The 22956-nt window shown below is 45.1% G+C and overlaps 3 protein-coding genes across 3 annotated transcripts in view; 2 read left to right on the top strand and 1 right to left on the bottom strand.

Moving 5' to 3' along the window:
- Positions 1-11254, bottom strand: part of LOC130514869 (C-myc promoter-binding protein-like) — a 28772-nt gene extending 17518 nt beyond the window's left edge. The window contains 6 exon segments of the mRNA XM_057014705.1: positions 141-208; positions 211-309; positions 1198-1267; positions 2074-2320; positions 3884-4214; positions 10991-11254. Coding sequence (XP_056870685.1) covers positions 141-208; positions 211-309; positions 1198-1267; positions 2074-2320; positions 3884-4194 — 795 coding nt within the window. The 5' untranslated portion in view covers positions 4195-4214; positions 10991-11254.
- A 4928-nt stretch (positions 11255-16182) lies between these two features.
- LOC130521712 (uncharacterized) lies at positions 16183-18362 on the top strand. Its single transcript, XM_057025451.1, has one exon. It carries the CDS (start codon positions 17023-17025, stop codon positions 17536-17538), a length of 516 nt encoding a protein of 171 aa, XP_056881431.1. The 5' UTR covers positions 16183-17022; the 3' UTR covers positions 17539-18362.
- A 636-nt stretch (positions 18363-18998) lies between these two features.
- socs4 (suppressor of cytokine signaling 4) lies at positions 18999-21994 on the top strand. Its single transcript, XM_057025449.1, has 2 exons — positions 18999-19834; positions 20233-21994. The coding sequence occupies exon 2, from the start codon at positions 20250-20252 to the stop codon at positions 21420-21422; it is 1173 nt and encodes a 390-aa protein (XP_056881429.1). The 5' UTR covers positions 18999-19834; positions 20233-20249; the 3' UTR covers positions 21423-21994.
- The last annotated feature ends 962 nt before the right edge of the window (positions 21995-22956 follow it).

Here is a 22956-nt window from a genome sequence, read left to right as displayed (position 1 = left end):
GTGTAGACAGCAGTTATAGTCTGTTAAAGTCTAACAGTCACTCACATCCTGTCATATCTCATGCCACCACTGAAGCATCACCTGGATGAAATTAGACAGGGAAAAAAAGGCAAAACAGAAGAATGACTGCTCCGATTTACCTTCTCTCCAGAGGCTCCAGTGAGGACAAATGTAGAAAATACAGGGAGGGAGTATTTGGGTTTGCTGGCCAGCATTCAATTGTGGCCCCCATGGGAAGGCAGAAGAGAGGAACAGACTGTGGTAGGGGAAACGACTCGTAATCCTCCTCTGGGTATCTGCTGAATAAACCTGACATGACCCCAAAACACACAAGTTAAACAGTTAAAACTTAATTAAGGCAGCTGGTAATTACAATCAAATCTCCTGTGGTTTTTTTTCAAATATGAGAAAACGAACGTGCAAACCAGCGTAAATGAAACTCATTTCACTGTTTGTAGCAAACGCTGGGCTTTCTGATAAGTAATCAGTGTGATGTAATTAGGTTTTCTGGTCATTAATTAGCAGCATAATGCACAAACAAATAAAGAGAGGCTGAGGTTCGCTCCTCTAGACAGATACGGAGAAGTTCTAAAACATAGCTAAAAGTTTTCACGGACTTTTCCTGGACTGCTGAGAACAAACAGCTGAATCATCCCAAATCTTGGCTGAAGCTGATGGGATCGCATCATCCAGCGTGCTGAACAAAACTGAATCCACACCCAGCAGCACTGAGCCAACAGTGTTATCAGAGAAATCACATTCTCCTGTCAGTGCACTAAAGCTCCACATACTTCATTAAAATGATGCACATAATGGAGACTAAACATAAATTACCCATTTTAGAACACACCTAGTGTGCAGAAGTGTGTCCCCTCACTAATACTGAGGCCTCCAACACACATTAGCAAGCCTGAACTTGCAGCACAGCTGCTACAGAACGTGCATGTGGAGAGTAGACACATTTTAAAACACAGCTGCAACAAATACAAGGAACACAGTGTTCGATGTAATAAATATTTAACACTTTCATTTAAGTCCAACTTGTCTGTTTTCTCCTCACTGGCACTTTGCGATCATGCACAGAGTTTTCCCTGAGCCACAGTGTGGCTATTTTGATTTCCTACATGACCAGGAACAGGAAGTAAATCAGCACAAGGATCTCCATGCACCGGTACTTATGGGATTAGAAGGGCTTACCTGCTTTGTAGGCTATTGTGTTGGTTTTGGCCACAGACTTCTTGTAACACAGATAGACAGAGGAACCCCACTGAAATCCAGATCACAAACAGAGAAATTCAGCATGATACCGTGCAGGAAAGACAACAAATCAGCATAAAACAACTTCAGACAAGCAGAACAACACCAATTATGGCCCAGCCTATTGTGGCTTAGCACCTGAACTCATCTAAAATGTCTTTATCTGGCCAGTCTGGGTAATCATTAGCAAACTCTCCAGCAACAGCTCAAGCAGAAACATGAGTGCATCATGTCCAGTTCATTAGACTGTACGTTTAATAAAATGACATCCAAATCACTTGCAGGGATTTTAGTTATTCCTTTATTTCAGCAGAAATCTTTAGATTTATACGTGGAGCACTGACTGTGTGTGTGTGTGTGTGGGGGGGGGGGGGAGTGGAGAATATACAGGGAACAGGTGGGCATGTTTCTGGGTGAAGAGGAAAGTAAACACAGGATTAGGAGCCATCAAGTTTAGAGGACTCTACTTTCATGGTTAGATCAGAATGACCACTCAGCATCGATAAACCTCATAAAAATAACTGTACCACATACAAAACTGTCAGTTTTTAATGAGGTTTTTGGCGCTTTTGTCACAAGTTAAGCCTGATATTTGACTGATCCACACTGCCGTGCATTTGAATAAACCCGGTAACAAGGTCTTTTAGTCATAACTCTCTTCTGAGCATTAGACCCTTCCACACAGATACGGACCCAGTCAATTAACTATGTATACATTCAAAAGTTATCAACATAAACATAAATCACGGGTTAGAGCCACTTCCAGCTCCTTGCGAGACTGAGCCACAGTAACAGGAGGTTGTCGGTGTCTCTCACCATGCTGCTGTTGAGATTCTTGTCCACCTTGCAGAATGTGTGTGGGGGCGTCTCCCCTTTGCTCGGGATGATAATGCAGATGTCGGTGACGGCGAGGGCAGAGTGGGGCTGGCTCTCAGCTGCCCTGCGGTAGGTGATGTAGATGCGCTGGGAGGAATTGCCGCTGATGTTGGCTGGGCGTCCAGAGGGGGTGGTCTGGATGAGATGACAGCCCTGCTTCAGCCGTTCCTTCCATTCATACAGCACTCTGTGGAGGGGGGGACACGGTGTCAGCGAGCAAACCTCTGGATCATTCAAGGACCATGTCGAGAAAGAATGATCTCAAGGGGCCAGTTAGGTGTGGCTCGTCACAGCTTTCGGAGGCCGAGCAAGTGGGTTTTATTAAGTTTAATGTTTGCTTTGGGCCTCATAACAGCAAAGCAAACTGGTGAGAATCATTAGGAGAGTTTGTGCAGCAGCATTCAACCATCTCTGAGACTTCAATTTATGTAAAGAACAAGTTTAGCCAAACCTTTTAAACCTAATATCACATGACCGCCACACAGATTTACACTACATGGACAAACCAATAATCACGTGAGCCAAAATATAAGCCAATAATTCTTAAACTTCAGCTTTAGTAAAAGGATGCTATGTGGTTGACTGCTCAGAGATGAGCGACAGTGGTTTGACTTTTAAAAGATTCCATCCTTCTGTTTCCATTATGCACTTATCCCCCATTACTGTTTCATGTGGAGCTGAAAAGGCATTTTTGTGGCGCAATGGGAAAGCTGAAAGAATTCTAATTATTCTGTCTTTGTTGTCCATACTCCAATTACCGCTGCAGCAGTTCTCTCTTTGCGTCGGCTTCTTAATGCTTTCTTTGTTGTTTCGGCTGATCTTTATGTAATGACGATGACTGTCCTCAGTTATCCAGGTTGAAGAGAATTCAATTGGACTTTCTTTAGTTTTTCAAGGACAGTATTTCTAACACTTAACATGTAATTTTCTCTACTGTACATGGTCATCAATGTTAAAGGCAGCGACTTGTAAATCAACATCTTCCAGCTCATGTCAGTGGAAGTGCAGCCACTTCAGAACACAAAGCCGCTGATGCTGTGTGAGCCGAGCACTGATAATCGCTGCACTCTGCAGCGTGAGAGGCGGATATGAGGCTCCTTAGTGTTGTCACCACCTGGCTCGGGCAGTCCTGCGTGGCAGATGATGGAGTGGAAGACATCTAGAAATTAGACTGGATTACAGCCAGGGGAGGGGTTGGAAAAACTGCTGCTTCGGACACTTTCCAAAATCTTTAATCCCTTGAGACAATCATAGGAGTTTAACTTTAAGATGATTGTTTGGAGGAGCAAATGAGGAATTATTGCAGCAGCAGCAATTTGCAAAAACATGTGTAGGACAATCAGGATGGATTTTCCCCATTAGCCTTTATTGTCCCTTTATTTTACCTGACTTGGTGTAAAGAAATCATCCAGTAGTTTGTACTGCAAGTGTCTGCGGCAGGAAAGCTTGATCATTATCAGTAAACTATCTGGACCATCTTTGTAATCTCTGTCTTTGTTTAAGATCTTCCAGAAACTGTGACACGATGGTTAGAAAATTAAAAATGAGGTGTCCAAACTGCCTAAAAAAGTAACTGCAGTTTGGCGGTAAGTTTGAATTGGTAATCAATACCTCTGTATCCTTAGCTTGTTTCCTAAATAACATTTTTACCCTGGAGGAAAGAGCTGGTGCACCATGTTTAGGTTTCAGAGTAAAATATACACCTACTAAAGATAGCCAAGAATAAAAAGACAATCACAGGCTCATTTACCCCAAGTCAGTCAGTGGCGGCTTGTCACGACCCCTTCTGTAGCACAGGAAGATCTGTGGCGCCATGAGGCCACCGTTGTTCAGGTCAGCCGAGTGGCCGCTCGGGGTCTCCTCGATGCCGCAGTAACCTGGTGGCACCTCCTCACCCAACGAGCGGATCACCACCGCCACGTCGGTGATGGGCGCCTTTGGTTTAGCCGTCTTGTGGCAGACATCATCAAAGTGGATCTCCTGGTCCAGCGGTTTGGATGGGTCCGTCAGCCCGGCCACCACAAAGTAGTCGGCTACACGAGGGCCTTTGTCTTCCATCATCTCCCATCCCCGCCTGCTGGCTGCACGGACACAGAGGGAGAGGAGAGATTGATTTTCAGGTACAGATGGGTCTGACATCCTTGGAAGGGCAGTACAGTAAAAATTATGAGGCATAAATCTTTCAGAGGTAGACCAGGAGAAGGTCATTTGAAAGGAGGGAGTAAACTGTGAGAAGGACAAGGGGCCACATTTAGGCACATTTTCAGATTTGGCTAACAGCCTTTGATTAGATTAACTGTCTTCTTGAAACTTCTGACAAGAGGTCGGCCGTCTTCAGTCCCCAGTCATTTTTAAAACAGGGTCAACGAGGTGCTTCCTCACCACATTCTCCCTCATTTCCAAGGCAGGTCTTCTTAAAGGCCATGTGATATCACATAATGTCTTCTTGAATATGTCCCGAAAAGGTCGTGTCCTGACAGAGGAGCAGCATATTTTATGTCTGATGGTACAAGCAAGCATGTAACCTTCAGAGAGAGACAGTCCGCCGCAGTAGAAAAAGCTGCTGAAAAGAACGTTGCATTCAAATCAGAATTTTACTCTGTTCGATCGGGGCTCATTTCTGAGTAACTGAACTGGCAAAACTGTTTAAATTCCACCCAAATGTTGTAAGAGGGTGTGGGGAGAGAGGCTTTATTAACAGGGTGTGTAAATGCAAAGAAGCCACATCACAGAGGACAGACCCAACCTCCCTGACCTGCATGAGGCCTCCATCATGTTTTCCTCAGCTACAGCTGAACAGTGTATGCTGCTTTTGGAAAATGTTCTATTGGTTATGTAAATAATTAAAATCTTCATCTGGTGAGATCCAGTTTTATGTAGCTCAAGTACATTAATCAAACCATGTTTTTTCAAAATGAGAAGACCACACCGGCCCTGAGAAGCTGAAGATAAACACATAAAGGCCTGCTGTGTCCTTTTAAAGGACATTTAGAGAGATACTAATGCGTCGAGTAATAATCGCATTTGTCCTCTTCCTCAGTGCTAGCGCCAATTAATGATTAATATGGGGCATTATGAGTTTAACAAGATGTCTGATAAAAAAAAGAGCTAATAATTTTTAACTAACATCTCCCTGATTGAGGCATTCCAGAAAATTTGGCCGCTGTAACTCTCCCGTGGCTACTCTGAACCATGGGAGAGTTACGGCACATCTGCACAGCATCCTGAGTCCTGGACCAGAATCCACTGACCGGTTCCTGCCAACGCACACAACGCACGTGCATTTGTTCGTGGAATGCATTCAACACACAGAGGAAAGGACGTGGTCCTGCGTGTGCAGCGATTACCCTTTAAAAAAAACGCCTACATGGGACTTCGCCACAGCGTAAGATGCTGGACAAACAGCTGATGCGAGAGGGACACAACTCACATTGGTGGGACCAACACACGCGGCCCATCAACATGTGTGCACGTGTTCGCAGCATTCACGCACTCACAACCTGTGTCAAACACATGGTTTTGTCACGAGCTTGTAAAAACCCCCCGTTTGGTTGGTCTTTAAAAATATTTAAAACACACGCAGCCTGCGAACAAAATGGAGCAATGGTGACACCCTGCAAAGAGGCCGGGCTTTGGTGTCGATCACCACATCAGCAAGGCCGCGGCTGTATTAATCCATCCAGAATTTTTGTTTCATTAAACACACAACAGCAGTTTACTACTCAAGCTGTAAAGACAAAGATCTAGTCAAGATCCTTATAGTTTCACCTCTGCAAAGTCAAGGAGTGTAGGATGGAGGGACGAGGGAGCTGAAAATACCACAGAATTCAACTGCAGCGACATCTTACATAAGCAGGAATGCACACAAATATATGTTTGTCTTTAACCTGCTTTCTCTTCCTTCATTCACTGAATCTTTAGGAGCAATGTGGTCTGGATTCCCTTGGAGAGCTGTGACTTGCGTCATGTTTGACACGTCAGAATCGGGCCGTCTTGTAGAATAAAACCTCCACTCCACCATCTGAAAACTCTAATCCAAATATTTTAATTTACTGGCTGGCCTGGCAGCCCGGAGAAGCTTTTGGTCCCGGGGTAAACGCCCAGAGAGGACTGATTCCACCCAGCATATAAAGTTGTGAGCATTTAAGAGAGGATGTGCCTCACGCAAAGCTCTTTAAAAGGTCAGAGGAGCCCTTCAGAGTGATTCTGAAGCGCTGCAGAAAATATTTACACTTTCCCGTCTCCAGTCTGTCTGGAAAGCTCTTTAAACGATGCGGTGAACCTGCACTGAAGGTATTTCCTAACATAGTACAGCAGGTTGCGTGGGTTACGGAGATTCTGCAGTAATCACACAGGGTAGAGTGGTGCAGGAGAGGAGCGCCACAGAAACCCGGAGAGGCTGGTGCAGAGCCGCGGACAAAGCTCCACAGCCCAAAAACCACAGCAGTCATTCCGGGTGGAGTTCACTAAGATCTCCGAGACCCGGCACGCTTTAAAATGGTGCCACGGGGATTTCGTTTAAGCTAACGTGACGGCACAACAATCTCCAGCCGTCATGGGTTGAGAAGAACCGGGGTCAATCAAACTCAGCAAAGGGTTTCCACATGTTCCCGTCTCCCCTGGCCAAGTCGCTGCACTCCGGCTCCAGCTGAAGAGACACTCGGCACAGCAACGGCCACAGCAGGGCAGACACGTGGAGGAGGTGAAAAGGAATGTGCTGAAGAACACAAACACGAGCCAGTAGGAAGTCTCGCCCGCCAAGCATCTGCTTCTCGTTAGCCTGGAGGAGTGGGCGTTTGGCCCCCGACGCCTCTCTGCAACATCAGGTCGTGTAACATTTTGAAAGAAAGATGACCTCTGTGGGAAAGTTTTCAAATGCAAAATTATCGGCTTTTCTGCCAGATTCAGAGAGAAACTCTGGCTGCTCGGCACATTTCCAGCCAGTCGTGCTCACACCTGAGGGAAACCAGGAAGATCAACTCAAGCCCATTAAAATAATGAGATGAACATGACACAAATGGATCCAGCCATTTAATCACACAATAACGAGCAATAACCATACACGTTAACTGCACTTTGATGGAATCAATGTGCACATCCGCCAGGGCAGAGCACAAAGTAGACCTGCTAACTGCTGTAACATTTCCACATAGATGTCTTAATAATTAAGTGCATAGATTTCCTTGCAAGATCTAAAACAACTATACATTGAAGAGGTTACTTTTTAGTCACTCTGTTTGCTTCAGTTGTGTCAGCCAGAGCTGTCAGAGTATTTAGCCTTTAAATAAGATATCATAAGCTGATTGTAATCGGCGCCCCTGCTGAGGTGGACCAAATCAGACGTCAGTGAGTCTGACACCGTTTCCCAGCAGGCGCGGATGAGCATACAAAGTGACCCAACTTTGAAAAGATGCCACCGCAATATTTGGATGATTATGGCATTTTTTGTTGGAATAATAACAAAGTTTGGTCCAGATAATTGTGCCTCCTCTGCTACAGCCGGAGCTACACGGAACACCAAGAGGAATGTTGACAAAAAGGATCAGTGCCCACGTCTGTGCAATTATATATAGATACTCCGTGGAGGCAAACTACAAAAATGTTTACCACAGCTGGTGGTTTCATCTGTGGGGGCTGCAGGAGACAAATGCCTGCAGTGCAGCGCGTTCCATTACCTACTGGGGAGAAGAGGAGGCTCCCGTATCTGGAGTTAATTGAAGCAACAGTTTCCATGCATTTTAGAAAAATGTTAATGATGTTACAGGTTCTCTGTGTCAGAGGGAAAAGGAGGGCAGATTTTACAGTCAAAAATGCTGTGACTAACTTCTGAAAGAGAACCTCCTCTGCAGATAGACTGGAGAAGATCTTATTAATACAGGGACTGCTGATGCAGGGTCCTGAGGGAGTTCTCCAGGAAACATGATCTCCCTGGCCTACCTCTCCCCCGGCCTTTTCATGTCAAACGTTTGTTCACTTTCCAGCCACCGCACCAGGTTTTGGAGGGAGCAAGGTCTCCCGATGTCTCCAAATGATGAGCAGCATGCGAGTGACAGTCCCCAACCTTTGTAGAGCTTGCAGACAACACAGCGGAGAATAATGGAAGAATCAGACATTCGTGTCCCTCAGCATTGAACGCGACGCCCACACGAGCATTAAAACAGCATGAACCCATCTTTGGGTGTATCAGTAATAATGATAAGGATGTTGGTTTTCACTGTAAATTGCTGGTCGTCGGGTCTTTAATAGTCTTTTTCTCCAGACATTCCCTTCTGAAAACAGTGATACTGATGGAATTGTGAAACCTCGCCATTGTTCTTCGCACCAACACTCAGGGGACCTGATCAATACTTGAAACAACTCTGCCTGATGTGAACTTTATTTGCTCATTAACGCGCAGATATTACAGGCTGCTGCTGCATACGGTCCACAGAGAATACGAGGACTCGTATTCAAACAAATAAAACATCTGAGCTTCTCCCTTTACACTGGCCAGCGCTCAGATTCGATTCCGTCTGTTATCAGGAGCCACCACCATTGAGGGCACGTCCTGCTTTTCTCCCAGCAGACAATACTACAAGCTCACAGCTAATTGGTGTTTGTGGATAGTATTCCCTGGGAACGTGTAATCCTACTCGGAGCTGGTCTCCATCTCCTCTGTGATCCCCACATGCAAAAATGACAACCAGACTGAGTATCCTGAATCTTGACAACATCTTGCAAATTATTGTGATTAAGTCGATATCAAATGCTTGATGTTGTCATTAAAAAACTAGAAATGGAGCAGGCGCATTCATAAAAAGAAAATACATTTTTTCTCGCATTTGTCTTCTACGGGACGGAAACGATGGATCCTGTTATCCCGTCGCCCTGAAACCGAAGCTGCGGGTCAGCCGAGACTGAAGGAGAGCAGCGATATTTACACAACAGCAACATCGTCCAACTGGAGGGAGATCAGAGAGCTCCGGAGGGCTTATTCAGGGACCCGCCATCTTCATCCATCAGGCAAATCATCAGAAAGGGCAAATTTTACACTCCAAAGGGCAAACAGGCAAAAATGAGGATGTCTTTGCCATTCTGAGCTGCAAACACCTCCCACTGAAAATACTCTAAAGACGATCATCTCTTTAAACCTGCATCAAAGCTTAGTTGTAGAGGGGGAAAAAAACTACTACAGGGAGGCATTTTCCTTCAGAACCCGTGAATATCAGACCTAGTTTCTTGAGGGAGCACCCACAGGGAACCTCTTCAGCTGCAGTGCAGCGGCTCCAACCTCCCCAACTGCAAAATGGCTCCAAAAACGTGTCGCACTAAGAGCAAACCAGCTGTCAGGAGCCAGAGAACATATGAGATGAAGGATTAGCTCGTTATGTGGGTAAATCATAATCCATTGACTATATTCAGTGTTACTTGTCCAAAACTGTGCAGGGCATCAGATGATTCGGGGTTAGGTTGGGGTTAGGCTGCATATTAGCTCTGGTTGCAGCCTTTGTGGGAACAGTTAATGTACGAAACTTAAAAACGTTCCCTCGGATGGCAAGGCGCAATTCAAGTACAGAGCCAGTGTTTCTTTGAAGGACATCAAAAAAAAGACGTCCAAATAAGCACTAAATGACTGAGTCCTATCTCCTCAACTCTCTGATCACTAAATGATGCAAAAAGAGGAAAGTATGTGAGCACTGTAGAGTCTGTGGGGGAGTATTTGATGTAAATTATAGGTGGACAGCAGGCAGCCTTGAGGCCAGTGTCGGGGGTGAGGGGGGGCCGGGGTTAGCGAGTGTACCTGGAGGCTTCAATCAGCCAAACAGACGCGGTCTAGCCGCACCTCCTTTGATCTTCACCGTTGTAAATCCTCTTGAGGGACCTGCGCGAGACCACGCAGGCCGAACGTCATATGGCCGCTCACAACCGACCACCCTGTCCCTCAGGAGCGGGACAAAAGAATGCAGCCAGGAGAAGTTCCATCATCGAGGGGGGAAAAGATCAACCGATGCAGAGAGTTATGGGGCTCCAGCGTAGGTTGTTACCTTTCTGGTATGTGGAGCTGAGGTTTTGGAATCACAGGGTTTGACTTTGGGAGTATTTTTGTCACACGTACGACTGGAGCGGACGTGCCCGTCTTGCGTGACATGAAGGAAAGTTGATCCTCACAAGTGTCAGGTAGAAAAGCCACCGTCCCTGCTCCTGTCTGATGTCTACAACAAAGGGAGGAGCTCTGGACCAGTGTCCCCAGTCGAATACTCAGACCTGTACTGGCGCAATTAAAGGCATTTATATGGGACCAACAACACTGAAACTCCATAGTAACAACTTTGAAAGTTCTTAGAACGGTGTTGGCACCACTCTACTTGCAAAATCCAAGTCATTGCACATTATGTTTTGGTATTTTAGGAGCAAAAAAATAAAAAAAGGCACAAAGTGAACAACCTAAAATAACCCTGGGGGGTGTACCAGCGCGTTGGGGGTTATTTTTAGCTCCGAACGAGCGCACGTTACTGGCTGAACACCTGGCAGCCTATTTAACCGGTCGACTGGAGGGTTTAATACCCCGAGACCGGTGCTCTGTTCTGAACACAGGTACGGCAAATGTTGAATTCCGCTTGGTCGCGAACAACCTGTGGCACCAGCTCCGGATTCGGCGCATGACAGGCGAATATTCCGAAAATTCCGAGGGCAAAACTGTGATTAACGACGAGAAGTGGGAGAGGAGAAAAAAAACACACACACACACACACACGCACACACCGGGGGCAGAATGACAGAGCTAGCATACGCGGGTGGCAGGCTGTCGTGGCCCCGGCGACCTCCGTCGATCCCACATCGGTCAGTCACCGAGAGCGGTCGATCGTTCGGTACTCACCCCCGCTTGTGGACGTTAAAATCGGACCTCACACGCAACGTCAACCGGTGTCGCCTACTGGCGCGGGTTCATCACAGCCACCGCCGCCTCGGCCGCGGGACTGGTGTGAGCCGCGGGGGCTGTCGGTTTCTAAATGGCTCTCCTCTCCCCTCCCTCACGACAGGGACCGAGCGGCGCCGCTCCGGTCAGACAGTCGCCGCGCCGGTTCTCCCTCCGCCGCCATCTTGGCTGTGATGGGAATCCGCCGGTCGCGCGCTCACAAGCGCTCGCGCTGGTCTGCATTATCATCATCATCGTCGTCGTCATCGTCATCATCATCATCATCATCACCACCATCACCGGAGCCTCCCAACAACAACCTGCCCAGTTCCAAAGTCGCATACTGGTTCTGCCCTTTAAAGGGTTTAATCGAGAGAACCCTCGTGGAAAGTGCCAAAGCTGGATGTTTAGTGTGAATCTGTGCTGGGGAAATTACATAAAAGTTGTAAATAAAGTCCTCTGTAGCGTCTGCAAACGCTGCCTGGGCATATTTGGGTAGTGGAGACAAAAGTGGCACCTTCTGCAACAAGCGCTGTTGGCTGTCAGACTCATGATGGGATTGTGACATTTCACCTTGTTGTTTGCTCAACCCAAAGGCTTTTGCAAATGTAATGCTGACTATCTACTTTCTACTGCCTAAATATATATACTAGACTGCGGGTTTAAGTCAAAATATGTGTGGAAATGACCTGCTTGGCGGTGTTCTGCGCTCTATGAGTGCCTCTCTAGTTTTAAGTGGCATTTTCACCTCAGTTACGTTTCTCTGCTGCCATCTGCTGGATCTTACTGGCAAACACAGTTGGATTTTCCTCTAAAAAAAATCCTTTAATAATTATTTGATTTACATCAAGCTTATTATTGTGATTGGATCTATGAACAATTATAAAGGAAGAAAAACTAATTGGAATCTTTGATACTCTCTATATTATTGACCTATAGACCAATTTATTCCTGCAAAATAAACCCTATTTATGCATTTTACAGGAGAACCTTAATCATCATCTCTAAACTGTCCTGGAGTTTAATGCCTTTGACCCGATGATTACAACATGCCTTCAGGTAACAGATGGGGATGACAGCCTTCTGTGCAGTTAATGGTTTTAGTGGTGATTAACTGTGTCCTCAGCTCACAGACTATAGTATACTTACAAAGACATGAGACGTATTTGATCATTTGTGCATAAAGGTTATATCATAGCTGCATTGCTCATCTTTAGAGTTATTTTGTCATATACCTCCCATGAATGTACCCATATGGCTTAGATGTTTCAGTTTCTTCATACATTTTTCTCATATTGTATTAACATTTACAAACTTTGGAATATATTACTACCCAAAAATAACAACTAAAAGCTTTCATACGAAGCAACATTGATCCACTGATTAAAAGAACGTGTTTCCCTAATATTTGACATTTACTACAGCTTTCTTCATTTTTCAGAGAATATTTGGCCAGTTGATGGCGCTCTTTCATCACCAGAAATGTTCTTCTCTTCTCTTAATTCATGACAAACGAAGCAGCTAAAGCTCTGGAGTTGACTTGAGATGTCATCTCGACATTTAGCAAATGGGACAATCAATATGGATATTGATGCCGATGAGCCATTTTTGGATCAAAACGGCTTCTTTTGTGTTCTGATCGAGATTATTCTAAACCTCTGTGCCTGCTTTTACATCTGATATGTACTGGTTCAATGTTGGGCTCAATTCAGCTTCATCAAACTGCTGCTCAAGTTCTCCCGATGGTTCCATATGCTCGGACCTTTATGTCACCCATCTTTCTGCTGTAAAATAAGCTGTGCACCCACAGACAGTTACTGGAATTTCTCCTCTCCTCTATTGATTTTCTCTGGGGTTTGCAAATGTTTACATGGCCGCTGAGAGACATCCAAGCTGCTGCGAACGATCCCCTTCCCTGCTCTTCGCCCGGTGCATTAGAGGCCTGCAGACAGGCAGGAAGTGAGCTGGACGATAAGCTGCAGGGAGACAGAGAGGCTGTCAGAGCTTCCCTTGCAGTCGGTCTGTCACTATCTAATAAAGAGCGAGAAGAAAGGAGCTCACTTTTTCCTGTTCTGATGGCTCAAGAGTACCTTAAAACTCTGTCCTTGACTTCATCAAAGTCGTAGTTTGGGTTTCAATCCTCTGTCACAGAATAATCTCGAGTAGTGCCAATGAACTACAATTTTTAGGCATCAGAATGATGCAGAGTTGAGTTCTTTGCTTCTGTTTATTCTCACCTGATTTGGTTTGGGAGTATTACAGAAGACCTGATTTATGCATTACGGCTGCAGGACATGTGGCTGTGAGTGTCTTTTCTTTTCCAGAAATTAAGTATCAGCACAGAATTCTGATCTTTGACCTCTGACACCTCCGCTTCCCCACCATCATCCCAAAAAGGGAGAACTTCCTCCTGTGAAATCAATACACTTTCACATCAGGATTCTTAGAAACTAAAGGATTTAGTGAAATCTGATATCGCTGATGTCCTGTTATTGATTTGGGATATCCTGATGCTTCGTGACGCATCATGAAGATCATCAGCTGCCAGATCCCAACTGAGCTGCAATATGTTGTCTGTAACAGTCCACTTTGTCCATTGATTGAAAATGGGCTAAGTTTATCTTGAACCCATCAGCCTTACACTTACAATGCTTCATTCTATTTCAAAATCTAAATAAAAATCTGCATCTTGCTACACCAACAGGGTCCAGCCTCTGTTCTCCAGTGCAGATGCAGAACTGTGACATGCAGCAGTAATAACAGCTAATTATGTTATCTGCTTCCATATTGATTTATCCTGTCAGGGCTTTGCTTCATAATGAGCTGATGGAGCCTAAACCAGCATCCACTCACGTCCTGCCTCACAGCCAGCTGCTGCTTCCACCCCTGATATCATATCGTCGTGACAACCAGCACAACAAGGCCGGAGGTACAAGAGTGTCGTTATCTAATCTTGTACATGAGATGTTAAAAGTGGCAAATATGGCTGCGAATTTTCCAACATCCATTAAAGGTTCAAGTAAGAGTTAATTTATATCTAATATGATATACTCTATCTGTGTGTGTGTGTGTGTGTGTGTGTGTGTGTGTGTGTGTGTGTACTTTTTTGGGAAGTATGTGATTTGACAAAAAGACAACATGCACAGCTGAAACAGTGGCCTAAGGACTGAACCCTGGGGTACTCCATGTATCCACATTTATTTGTAATTTATCACCAATCTAGCTTCAAACGCCTTCATTTTGTGTTTGTGTGTGTGTGTGTGTGTGTGTGTGTGTGTGTGTGTGCTTGCTTGCGGGAAACCGAGCATTTGTAGACATAAATAAATCTCCCCTGGGGGAAGTGGATCCAGCAGCTTGTGTGTCTGATGACTATCACAACTCGTCTCCATGTTAATTGCTACACACTGTGCACATGTTGGACACAGACACACTCATATGCACGTCTCCGTATGTAGAAGAGACACTTGACTACTCAAAAGAGGCATCAAAGAGAAAATCTATTTAATATGAAATGCTCTTACAAATTATATTTGACTTCTAAAGGAAGGAGCAAGAACAAATAACTTTCCAATTTACATAAACGTTAGGAAAGTATAGAGAGAACCCTGTTAATATTACTATTATATTACTAAGACACAAAGATAGTTTAAATGTTTTCTGCACACATGGTCCAGTTTTCATTGATCCACACACTTTTTCATCTTATTAGATTAACATCATTACCTCCACCAAGGTCACGTAATAGCCAGTGTGTCCGATTTTTAGCAAAATAACTCAAAAAGTTCTGAAAGGATTTTCAGGAATGGGCCAACATTCTGGATTCCACAGGAACTTTGACACTTAATCTTCCCATGATCAACGCATATGGGTTTTGATCATAAAGCAGCCTAGTCCTATATAACCTTGGATCATTCCACATATTGTGACTTAATTTACTTCGCCAACTTCTGAGCTCTCCGAGTTACCTCTGCCAAGGAGGGTATGTGACTAAAAGAAAACTAATAGATAAAGCAAAAGAATCTGTGTTTCTGAAGGACAGGGAAAAGAAAAAGACAAGTGAGAAGTACAGCCTTGTTCTGATACAGATCAATGAAAACAACTGAGACGAGTGGAGCCAGAGACTCCCCGCTGATTCAATTTACCATCTCTGGTAGCACACACACACACACACACACACACGCACGCACGCACGCACACGCACACGCACACACACACACACGCACACGCACACGCACACACACACAGACCATCAGGGATTTTTTTTGTAGTGAGAACCATGCTTCAGCAACCTAGCTTTCCTTTAACTCATCTCTCCATGTTGTCTGGTTCTAATTTTCCATTGACCTTTATTATTCAGTGGGTCCATAAAAATAGATAACTGAAAACAACTGGCTGGAAGGATTTCAGTGCAGAAACAAAGTGGTTTGGAAATAAAAGGATTCAATCAAGGGCCATTGCCAGGAGATCAACCAGGATCACGAGACAAGTCCAGATCTGAGGGGAGACTGGGCCATAACACACAATCCATTAACACAAGGGGGTAAATGCTGGACTGCTTAACAGAGACAACCTGGGACAGAAGGGAAAAGGAAGCGGGTTCAAATACTTAAGACGAGGTGACTCAGATGCAGGTGATTAGATCTGGAGAGGTGGAGAGGCACAAACAGGTCGGGGAGTGAGAAAAAAGAATGATGTGAAATGACACGTAACATAAAGCACAGCAACAGTAATATAATCATTTCACACATTGTCAAAATGAACTAATGACAATGTTATTAACAGTTATATATGGCTACCACGTCACAGTCGTTAAAAGCACATCACTAATGAAATCAAACAAGTTGAAACATCAAAGAAAGCCTTGCTAAACAAGATCAAAGGTGCAAAGCCACAAAAGGGTCATAACCCATACATCATTTTCAGCATTCAAACTAAATTACTATTAGTATATTCCTCCCACTCTAACCACATTCGGCAACTTGAGACTGAAGTACAAAACAAGGTACTGCACCCAAAAGACAACTGATTTATTAAGCAACATGTAAAGTTATGTTATGTTAACATGTAAAGAACACGTAAGCTAAAAAAAGAATAATTTGTTTGACATATATGATTTTGCGCTGTCAACCATGTTCTGTTTTTTTGTACATTCCCCTGGCAGAGATGGAGACTGTTCCGGAAAAAGGAGATCAGGGACATCTGACAAAGACAATGGAAGAGGCGATGAGGAAGCTGAGAGAACTACGTCAGGAAAACCAGGAGCTGTTGCAATCAGCAATGACCTGGAACCAAGAAGTCAGCCGCCTTAAACAAGTCCTGGCTGACAAAGACAAGCAGCTACGCTCGACCCTGGAGATGAGGACCGTTGATCACGACGATACTCTGAACGTGTTGAACAGCACAATGGTTGAACTGGAAGAGAGGAGGGAAGAAGGCGCTCCCAAAGAAGACATCACACGGCTGGAAGAAGAGAAAGTTGAGCACCAGAGAGAGCTGTTTGGGAGGGAAGGGAGATTTATGGAGAGGATCTTCAAGAAGCAGAATATATGCTTGCAGATCTCAAACAGCGAAGAAACCCCCCGAAAGCAGCTGCTGAAGCTAGAGAAAACCTTCAAAGAAGAGCTGAAGGTGAAAGAAGAGGAGATGAAGCTGCAACTCTTGTGGAATAGAGAGAGTTTTATGCAGAAGCGTTCTGAAGAGTTGACAAAGTTTAACCAAGAGCTTGCTAAAGGAGAGGAGGCCATGAGGAAGCAGCTCTCCGACAAAGAGCACAGTTTCCGGGATACCATGACTGAACTTGGTCAACAGTGGGAGGAGAGAGCACTGCAGTGGAGCGAGAAACAAAAACAGCTGGAGGAGCTGCTGGAGGAGAAGGAGAAGGCCAGAAAAGAACTGGAGGAGGCCAACAAGCTGGAGACCAGCATCTGGAAGCAGAGATCTGTAAAGTTCAAGATCGTAAGCAATACAGCCTCACAGAAAAACTGGCAAATAAGATGGAGGAGTGGAAGGAAGAGCTGAAGGAACTGCAAGAAGAAAACAATGAGCTTCACAGATCAGCCGAGACCAGGGTAGAGGACATTGCTCTGCTGAAAGAACTTCTGGCTGACCAAAGCAAAAAGGTCAGAATAGCCATAAAGAAGCAGCAGATGAGGAGCGTCGCTCACACCAACACCCTGAACGTGTTGAGCAGCACAAAGGTTGAGCTGGAGGAGACTCTGAAAAAATGCGACATTCTCAAGGAGGACCATGCCAAACAGGTGGAAGAACTAAAGGATGACCACCAGAGAGAGCTGTCTGACAGAGGGGAGCGATTGAAGGAAGAGTTCTCCAAGGAACAGAGAAAATGTTTGCAGAAGATCGTAAACACAGAAGAAAACTACAAGAAACAGCTGCAGGCGAAGAGGGAGAAGTTTCATGAAGAGCTGAAGCAGAAAGAAGAGAAGATGAGGATGTCTCTCTTAATGAATGAAGAGAACGAGAGGATCTGCTGGAGCCTGGAGGAGAAGTAGTAGGCTGGAAAGGACCCCTACAGGCAGAAGATCCAGCTACTGCATGAAGCGATCCATAAACTTTTTTTGATCAAATAGAAGATAAATTTATCCTTATCACCCATCGAAAAAGACTGATTGAATGAAACGATTCGATTTCCCAGATTAGATTTGAACCCTACAGCAGAGCTGAGCCATTTTGTCCGGCTGGAAATGGAAGAAACGGTTCCAACAGAAGGTAATTCCCAGCTGTATCAGGCGTTAGAAGTCATGTCGTGTGGTAGCGGCTTAAACCGACACCACCGGGGTTCAAAGTTTATCAAACCAAAAGGTATTAAGGCCCGCAAAGGCTAACTGCCTTTTTGACACGTGCAACTTGTAGTTCCACCCCTCCTGGCTGCCTGAATATCCATTAAAAATAACTGATGCCAAAATACAGGCAGCGCAAAGGCTCCGGGGAGCATTAATTATTCATAACTGCTCCTGTTGGCTGTGATCAATATCTCTGTAATGTGGGATAATACGAGCCCCCAGTCGATCCCAGTTGCTTCAGGTTAATGGGTCGACTTGATTTCACCCACTGCTGGAGGCACTTCCTGCATAAAACCCTGCACTTCACCCCGCAGACGCCCTGTAACACCACAGGAAGTATGTAAGTACAGGACAAAGTTGTTTTCAAACTGATCGAGTGGGAATCTCGGCAAGCCCAGCATCTTTTGCTGGAAATGTTGGGTCAGAACGTGGGTCAGAACATGGAATGTTATTTGGTGTAATTTAAGATTTTGGTTATTTTGGATTTCCAATGCAGAATATGACGGTATATAAATAAAGATTGACTGATCGTCGCCCCCAGTGGTCGTCTAATGAACTGCATCTCCCGACACATGGGTATTGAGAAGATATTTTATTTACCTTAATTACCATTTATTAATTAAACACAAAGGCGTTGTAGCTCTGCAAACTGTGTTTGTACATCTGCTTTACATATTTCCTGTGTGATTAAGATCACACGTATTTCACACGTTTCCGTGTCCACTCTCCCCACAATCCATCAAAAGTCCCTCCAGGCTGCCCTTTAATGGAACGGGTTCAATGTACCATGTAGTGCGGTAAATGCTGAGTTTCTGAGAATCTGTGAATGACTCGAGGGAAGTATTGCCAAGTCCCAGGTCAATATGGCTACTCTGCACCAGTTAGCAGTTGTCAGGTACTTTTGCTTTGTGCTAGTTGGATTAGAATGACCCTAAATATGACATTGAGGACAAGTTGATGGGAGATTTGGGGACAACAGGGATGTATTCCGGATTCAGTTCAGATGAACCTTTATTATCAGATCTATCAGTCCAGGAAACAATAGCTTTTAACAATAGTTTTACTTTAATTAAAAGACTATATGCAAAAGCTGTGACCTGCCTTAAACTAAACAGACCTCCCCTACTTTATTTGCAAAGCCATCCGGACAGTCGACCCTGACCCTAACCCTCACTCTTCTTCACCTGATTAATCGATCTGGTCCTTTGCCAGAACACGTGAGGTTCTAATCTTGCTGGGTCTGTGTGATAATGCAAAGAACATTAAATATTCAGACAGGAGGAAGCCGAGCGTCACTACATTATCTGAGACGTCAGGCATTTATCGATGACCATCCTTTATCTGTCTGGCACGAGTGAGCACAATAAACTACTGGGAGTAATGTAGTTTATGTTTTGCATCTGATAGAAGTGGACAGATTGGCTCATGAATTATACATATCCCAAAATGCCATCCAGAGTCAGTCTCACATGACATCACCTTAACTGGGAAATCTTTCTCTCTGGAAGTTTTACTGGGAAACTCTGAGGTCGTGGATCGCTAAGTGAAGCTTTTTAACGCGTTTTTCCTACAGTGGGGTGTTACGGACTGTTTATTGTCCTTTGAGCTCCCTATGAAGTGAAACTTACAGGCCTCAACTTGGCGTGCAGAAATAGAATTAAAGCAGGGCTAATTCACTTTGTGAATGAAAAAGCACTCTCTGCCAGCTCTGTTTCCCTATTTTTGGGATGGACTCCCTGGGTGGACACAGAGAGAGGAGAAGGAGGACATCTCAGGGACATTAACCTGAAGAGCCTCCTCCTCCACCCCCGCATTTCTCCCCAGCCGACCCTCCTCCCCTCGTTCATTCAGCACTGGTCTTGTCCAAGAGGAAACTGCCGCCTCCTCTGGGATTTGGCATCATAATTATATAGGAAGTCTGAGGAGTGCTGCCTCAGAGCTGGGGAGGCTGTCGGCTGGTCGCGTCTCAGCATGGATGTGCCATCTGCCTGAGAGAGCTTGGAAGGTAAGACAATCGTCCTCCTTCGTCTTCAGAGGGTTACCAACGACAGAGAGTGAGCACAGCTTGTGCTGCTCTTAGACTGTTGGTTTTTTCCCGTTCCTTATTTTTTTTTGTTATTGAGCATTTCTGCAACTGAGGCTTTACAGTGACAACATGAAATTCTCCACTTTTAGACAAATCGGTCCCCACAGAAACTGCTTCTAAACTCTGCACATTCCGGTTGACATTTGAAACAAAGGTCTTGAATGATGAGAATAGATAAAACATTAAAAACAACACAGAGTTAAACGTCTGCTTTTTGTGGTATTTTCTGGAATTGTCTGCAAAGTTCTGTGCTGGTGCTGAAACAAAAACGTGTGTATAGTAATTAATGTTACATTCCTTTATGACTGTTTTTTCAGTACTGTAAGACACAAACATGTCGGAGAAGAAGCCAAAAGGTTCTGGCACTCGACCCAAATGTGGCTTCCGCAGTTGGAGTGCAGACAGCTACATCTGGAGAAGCAAGAAACGCTCTCGGAACGGGTCGACTCCCAGCGGGCTGGACTCAGAGGGGACGGAAGAGCTTGGCGGGCGGTCCACATCCTGTCCGAGGCGCCGCCGGGAGAGGATGTGTAGCTGCACCACCCTCGGGGACGGGACGGCCTCTGCGGACAACGACGTGGTCTGTCGCAAGGCCTTGTCCCGCCGCTCACTGCGACAGAAGTTTCAGGACGCCATGGGCCAGTGCCTCCCCCTACGCTCTCATCATCACATCCACCACCATCACCCGCCGAGCTCCTCACGACCATTTTCTGTGCTGTTCTGGTCCAAACGCAAGATCCATGTCTCAGAACTCATGCAGGAAAAGTGTCCCTTCTCGCCCAAATCGGAACTGGCCCGGTGTTGGCACCTGATAAAAAAATATGCCGCCCACCCAACTGCTATGAAAGACATGGAAGCTCCACTCAAACCTAGTGTCTCATCCTCCTCTACCTCCCCACCACAGACCCCTCTGTCCTGGGATGACATCTGCTGTTCTCCTGGACCTGGAAATACCAGTCTGGAGGATTGGGACCCTTCTTGTCCACACGGGGGCGCAGAGGGAAGCTGCAACCACACCGACTACATCCTGGTTCCAGACCTCCTCCAGATCAGCAACAGCCCCTGCTACTGGGGGGTTCTGAACCGGTTCGAGGCGGAGGAGCTCCTGGAGGGCAAACCGGAGGGCACATTTCTGCTGCGCGACTCTGCCCAGGATGAGTACCTCTTCTCGGTCAGCTTTCGTCGCTACAGTCGCTCCCTGCACGCGCGCATCGAGCAGAACGACAAGCGTTTCAGCTTTGACGTGCACGACCCGTGCGTGTACCAGGATAGCAGTGTGACAGGACTGCTGAGACACTACAGTGACCCGGCCACATGCCTCTTCTTCGAGCCGCTCCTCTCCAGTCCCCTGTCGCGCACCTTCCCTTTCTCCCTTCAGCACCTGTGCAGGACCCTGATCTGTAGCCGCACCACCTACCAAGGTGTGGAAAGTCTGCCGCTGCCTCCGCAGCTCAGGGACTACCTGCGACAATACCACATCAAATGCGATGGAGCCTGCGCTTTCTGATAGTTTGACCATAGAAAAAAAAATGTTTTTTTTCTATTAAAAAGGGACCACGAATCATCGCTGACTGTGATGAGCATACATTAATGCACATTTAATGCACAGGGTTACTCATGCTTTTTTAAACGATTGCTGAACCCGAAGCATTGCGTAATAAGTGCACTTGTCTGAATTGCACACGGTTTTGCACAGTTTTCAAAGGTTTGACACCTTAGTTTTCCCCTCTAAATGTCTACGGACAGTTGCAGGTTTGCAGTGCAAAATGATTCGATACTGATCTGGAAGACTAAACTCTTCTAACCTCTTCAGACTTGCAGTGAACCATGTCTGATCACTTTAGGCGGTTAGTTCCAGAGGATCTTTTCTTTCATTGTAATCCTGGAGTCAAAAACAATAAAGATTTTTGATAACTGTTTTTGTGCAGAAAATGCATAAAGAAAAAAATACACCTGACTTTTATGGCCTCTTTGTACCACTACCTGAAGCACCAAAAGAGAGGTTGTGGGCCTATTTTGCTGGCATTTGTGACATAAAAGCAACACAAACTCAAATCTCAAATAAACTCTGCAGTTGTATTTCTTCTGTTTCATGCATTATTTATTGTGATGATCCCAAAGCCTTTTCTCTCTCTTATATCCTGTAAGTATCTCCATTTGGTTCAGCGGTGAATTTACACTAAAAGACTCATAAATATAGTTCCTGGGGTCAATCCCTGTGACCGCCATCATAGTTCTCTTTCCATCACAAAAAAAAAAAAAAATCAAACCAAGAAAAATGGTTTTTACTGCATTCTCCATTTTCACCTCAAGGTGGCAGCACGACTCAAGTTAAGCGGTATTCTCCCGACCTTCAGTCCAGGAAGGAAACAAGAAGTCAATTTTGCTTCTTCAGTCCTTGTTATTTTCCCCGACTAAAGTATTCAAATAAATGTCTACACAGGCCATAAATTATATGTAGTTGTATCTGTATATTTTGAGTAGATGTCGTGTATAACTGACATTTTTGTTTTGACCTGGACTGATTTAACGGTCCAGCTCACGTCCACCCTCCTTGATGGTCACAATTAGACAACCTAATGGATTGAAAACGATTGTTTGAAATAGCATCGTGACAGCAATTCACCCAGCTCTACAAAGGACACCTCTAAATGCCAAAGCCTCAATGGAGTAAACTGGGGGGAGGGGGCACAATAATATTATTTATATATTTCCTTATATATTTCCGGAAAAAAACTCATTTGCCTTTAAGCTTCTCTCTTTATCTCCACTAAAATAACCTGGTTGGACCTGCACAAATGCAAAATATGATCAACTATATTTAATAGAATATTTTATTATTATATTATAACATGCGGGTCATGTTCTTTGACTCCTCTTCTGCCTTCAACACCATCCAGCCAAGACTGCTGAGGGCTAAGTTGGAGAACATGCAGATGGATGCTCCCCTTGTTTCTTGGATCGAGGACTACCTGACAGGTCGACCACAGTTTGTGAGACTGCGGAGCTGTGTGTCCGACCCCCTGATGAGCAACACGGGC

This window comes from Takifugu flavidus, chromosome 2, assembly GCF_003711565.1.
Source record: "Takifugu flavidus isolate HTHZ2018 chromosome 2, ASM371156v2, whole genome shotgun sequence".
Classification (NCBI taxonomy): domain Eukaryota; kingdom Metazoa; phylum Chordata; class Actinopteri; order Tetraodontiformes; family Tetraodontidae; genus Takifugu; species Takifugu flavidus.
This window is presented reverse-complemented; position numbering and strand designations above follow the sequence as displayed.

What these genes read in the sequence shown, in the direction of transcription:
- socs4 (XM_057025449.1), top strand. Translation starts at nt 20,250, where the DNA reads ATGTCGGAGAAGAAGCCAAAAGGTTCTGGCACTCGACCCAAATGTGGC.
- LOC130521712 (XM_057025451.1), top strand. Translation starts at nt 17,023, where the DNA reads ATGGAGGAGTGGAAGGAAGAGCTGAAGGAACTGCAAGAAGAAAACAAT.